Genomic DNA, 3,920 nt, shown 5'->3' with positions numbered 1-3,920 from the left:
ACCTTATTCCATGATATAAATTTGTCTGGTATTAATTAGATTTATTATTGTTTTTTCGTCGTCTAGCTTGAACCATTTATAGACGTAACATGGCCAGTCTTTATCATCGTGATGAATTTGTGTGTTTCTTTGTGACACATTCTAATCTTTAATATGTACACGTGGGAATAAAATTGAAAGCAATCTACAAATAATATCAACTAAACATTTAATTTGGAGATCAATCGAAACCATTTTTTTAAATATTTAAAATTTATAACAATTGATTAGGAGTTTATAGGGATGGCAACGGGGCGGGGCAGGGGCGGGGAGTATACTCCCCGTCCCGGTCCCCGCGACCCCGTCTCCGTCTCCGTCCCCTACGGGGAATTGAAAAAATTCTCCGTCCCTGTCCCCGCGGGAAATTTGGCGGGGACGGGGAATCCCCATCCCCGATCAATCCATAATCAATGTGGGAAAGTAATACAATTTTTAAAAATAAAAAAAACAAAAAAATTGAAATTTATAGTCAATATATTCTAATAATCTAATATATACACATTCAATATTCACCATGCATGCATTGTAATCAATATTCAATATATTCCAAATTTCAATTCATCAAATATATACACAGTGTTTGATTGGTTTGAATAGTACTAACTATGTTTTAAATTTTAATTTTAAAATTTAATAAAACTAATTAACTATAATATATATATATATATATATATATATATATATATATATATATATATATATATATATAATCTTCGGGGGCGGGGCGGGGAGGGGTATCCCCGTCCCCGTCCCCGTCCCCGGCGGAGAATTTAAAAATTCCCTGTCCCCGTCCTCGATCCCCGAAATTTTTTCCCGTCTCCGTCCCCATCCCATACGGGGACGGGAATCTCCAACGGGGACGGAACACATTGTCATCCCTAAGAGTTTATCAGATATTATTATTATTATTATTATTATTATTATTATTATTATTATTATTATTATTATTATTATTATTATTTTGACTCTAGATATTATTATTTTAAAAATATACAATAGCGAAGTTTATCGGTGTATACTCCTAAGAAATGGTCCTCGTCACACTGAAAAAACAACATAGTACAAGACTAGGTTTTATTATTAACAATCCAACATGTCACACCCCTTACAAATGCCAACAAATTCAGATGAACTTTGAAGGCAATCACAGACTTTATTCTCCACGTACAAGCATGCATACATACAGTACTTAGGCAATCCATGCACATATAATTAAACTATTGTTCTTAGAAAAGCTATCTCGAATGGAATCTGATCGAGACTCGACTAGAAACTAGCTAGAAAGGATTTGGTTTAATTTAGAGACTGACACTTGAGATGCCCCCAGCTGCAGGCTTGGAGGCTTCATTGCCAACAAGCTTGAATTCTTTAAGCTCCTTTGTGTTCTGCGATTCATTCACCGCCACCTTTGCCTCGTACACCTTCTTCTGGCCGCCGTGGTCGGCCGCCACCACCGTGATATCGTATATCACCTTATCAAACACCAAATTCGAATTCTGATCAAATTTAAATAACGTAACAAAAATTAGCTGATCAGATTGGTGGAGGAGTAAACTGCGGGATGTGGCTCAATAAATGCTGATATAAGGCTTAGTGAAGGTTAGTTGATGTGGTAAATTACTGGATGTGCCTATGTACAAGTGTAAGCAAATGTTATGAACTTATTTTGAGTTTATTGGCCAGTTTAGTTGTGCCCTGAAACACAAGATTATGATGTTCTGATACCAAATGCCAAATCAAACTTTTACTATTGCGCCAAAATCCCAATACTTTTCACAAAATAAAAGTTAAATTAAATGACAAAAGAGGATGAGAATACAAACCGCTTTCTTGTTTTGTTCAGCAACGGCAAAGCGAGCGAGCTCCTCTATGCTTGCCATTGTAGATGATGGGAGAACTCTTAAACAAAGTGTTGTTATTAGTAGGTGTGTGTTATTTGTTGAAGATGATGAGGTTGTGGCTGATTTATATAGGGAGGGAAGTGTATGAGGTCCTTACTAATAATAACAATAATATTATTATAATGTATTTTATTAAAAAATATAAAATGCATTTCAATTTTAATTAATAAATAAACATTTTTAGGGCCTCATAGTTCATGCTTGATGTAGCTTTTGGTGGAACACATCACGCAGAGTCTTCTTAGCTAGTGTGGTTAACTTTCATATGTAGTTTATAGGCTATTAATTAAATCAAAATGAAGTTCATCTAGTATACACTTTTTAAATAATAATTATAGTTTTTTTTTTCTTTTTGTAAAAAAAAATAATAAAAATTTCATCAATAATTTCACCATAATGCTAAAAATCCGTTTATCTACCCAAATGATTTGATAGATATATGATAGATGCATATCAAACGTGACAATAAGTCTCAATAATAGGGGGACAAAAGGATCCCATCCTAGGACTATAATGCTTGTCGTGAATCATGTTGGATGGGAAAAATGCTCTAGGTATAGAATCATCATCAATTCATAGTGTATATTTTTGTTACGTTTACTATCTTAGAATGTGCACTGAGTAATTTTTTTTCTAGATAATAGCTTGATATATTCAAATAATATTAAGATTGTATTCCGTATTAAATTATTAATTGCCAAGATAGTGATTCACACATTATTTTATTTTTTATTTTTTACAAAATATTATGTGCATATATTATTTTTTTAAAGCTTTAAAAGTAAAGTTAGCTTTATATGATTATAATCATGAATATAAATGATTGATGTATCCTCCACTGCACTTTGGACATGTGGTGACAATTTGGCAAATAATATCACATGCAAATAAACCTGGAGAGTTTGGTTGAGTTGAAGTAACTCATCCATTCTTAATCAAAGGTTAAGGGTTCGATCCTAGATTTTGGGAATGGAGCAGCAATCATGATATACCAAAAAAAAAAACACATGCAAATAACTTCAAAGTTGGACTTCTGAGTATATATTTACATAGTGGCTATGAACTTTCTAGTAAATCAAAAGAAAAATAAATTATATCTCTATTTATTTCTAACTAGTATTTTAAAAATTTAGTACATAGTATTTAATATTATAAAATTTTAAGAACTTAGTAAACTACAATAGTAATTGAATTACAATTTTAGAGTCACCACGGATCAAAATTTTTAGACCTTTGAGATTTCTAACTCTAGATGTAGCAACATACAATTGACCTTTAAAGACCAAAATCACAATCTTAGTTAGAACATTGATATTTTTCTTCCAAATATTATCGAATTAAGTGTGTAATCAATAAAAGATGAGAGCTAATAATTCGAGAATATAATCTTAATGTTACTAAGCCTACTTCACGTCAATTAAGTTGGAGAGTGTTGTTGGATAGTATCCGATGAATCCACGAATAACACATCTTTGTCTCCGTAGTCCTCAATATGCACATCAACAATCTTAAATATTAAGCCACATAGCTATGCTATATATTAATTTCAAACTTATGGACTTTGGGGTTGCATACATGTTTCTTAAAGCCATATGGCTTTAAAATGTGAAAATTAAATGTTGCATTTAATTTTCACATCTTAAAGTAATTTTCACATCTTAAAGCCCATTTAATTTTCACAAGACTTTCACATCTTAAAGTCATATGGTCTTGTGAAAATTAAATGCAACATTCAATTTTCACAAGACCATATAGCTTTATTATATATAGGATAGAATAGGATAGGATAGGATAGGATTACTTTTTATGAGGATTAAAGTGACACATTTTCAGTAGTTAGAAAATAAAAATTAACTGATTTTAATTCAAAGACTAAAAATAAAAAACAAAATAGTTAACACATCAAAACTAAAATGATCTCAATTTTTAGTACAACTATACCTACTTTTATGTAAGACTATTACATAAGATCAAGGTTTA

At 31.5% G+C, this 3,920-nt stretch overlaps 1 protein-coding gene across 2 annotated transcripts; it reads right to left on the bottom strand.

Moving 5' to 3' along the window:
• Nucleotides 1-1,084: 1,084 nt before the first annotated feature.
• On the bottom strand, nucleotides 1,085-1,999 carry LOC109152388 (cysteine proteinase inhibitor-like). 2 transcript variants are annotated; one of them, XM_019300043.1, is made up of 2 exons: nucleotides 1,863-1,996; nucleotides 1,085-1,511 (listed from the first exon to the last, which is right to left on the bottom strand). In XM_019300043.1, exons 1-2 carry the CDS (start codon nucleotides 1,917-1,919, stop codon nucleotides 1,338-1,340), a joined length of 231 nt encoding a protein of 76 aa, XP_019155588.1. In that variant the 5' UTR covers nucleotides 1,920-1,996; the 3' UTR covers nucleotides 1,085-1,337. The 2 variants fall into 2 exon arrangements, with proteins under 2 accessions (XP_019155588.1, XP_019155587.1); XM_019300042.1 differs by having other exon boundaries at nucleotides 1,087-1,535; nucleotides 1,863-1,999.
• Nucleotides 2,000-3,920: the final 1,921 nt, after the last annotated feature.

This window comes from Ipomoea nil, unplaced genomic scaffold (genome assembly GCF_001879475.1).
Source record: "Ipomoea nil cultivar Tokyo-kokei standard unplaced genomic scaffold, Asagao_1.1 scaffold2403, whole genome shotgun sequence".
NCBI lineage: Eukaryota > Viridiplantae > Streptophyta > Magnoliopsida > Solanales > Convolvulaceae > Ipomoea > Ipomoea nil.
The sequence above is the reverse complement of the archived record's forward strand: the minus strand, read 5'-3'. Positions and strand labels throughout refer to the sequence as shown.

Coding starts and splice junctions, on each gene's coding strand:
- LOC109152388 (XM_019300042.1), bottom strand. CDS start 1,919: ATGGCAAGCATAGAGGAGCTCGCTCGCTTTGCCGTTGCTGAACAAAAC. Junction 1,536..1,862: donor CTGAACAAAACAAGAAAGCG/GTTTGTATTCTC, acceptor AAATTTGATCAG/AATTCGAATTTGGTGTTTGA.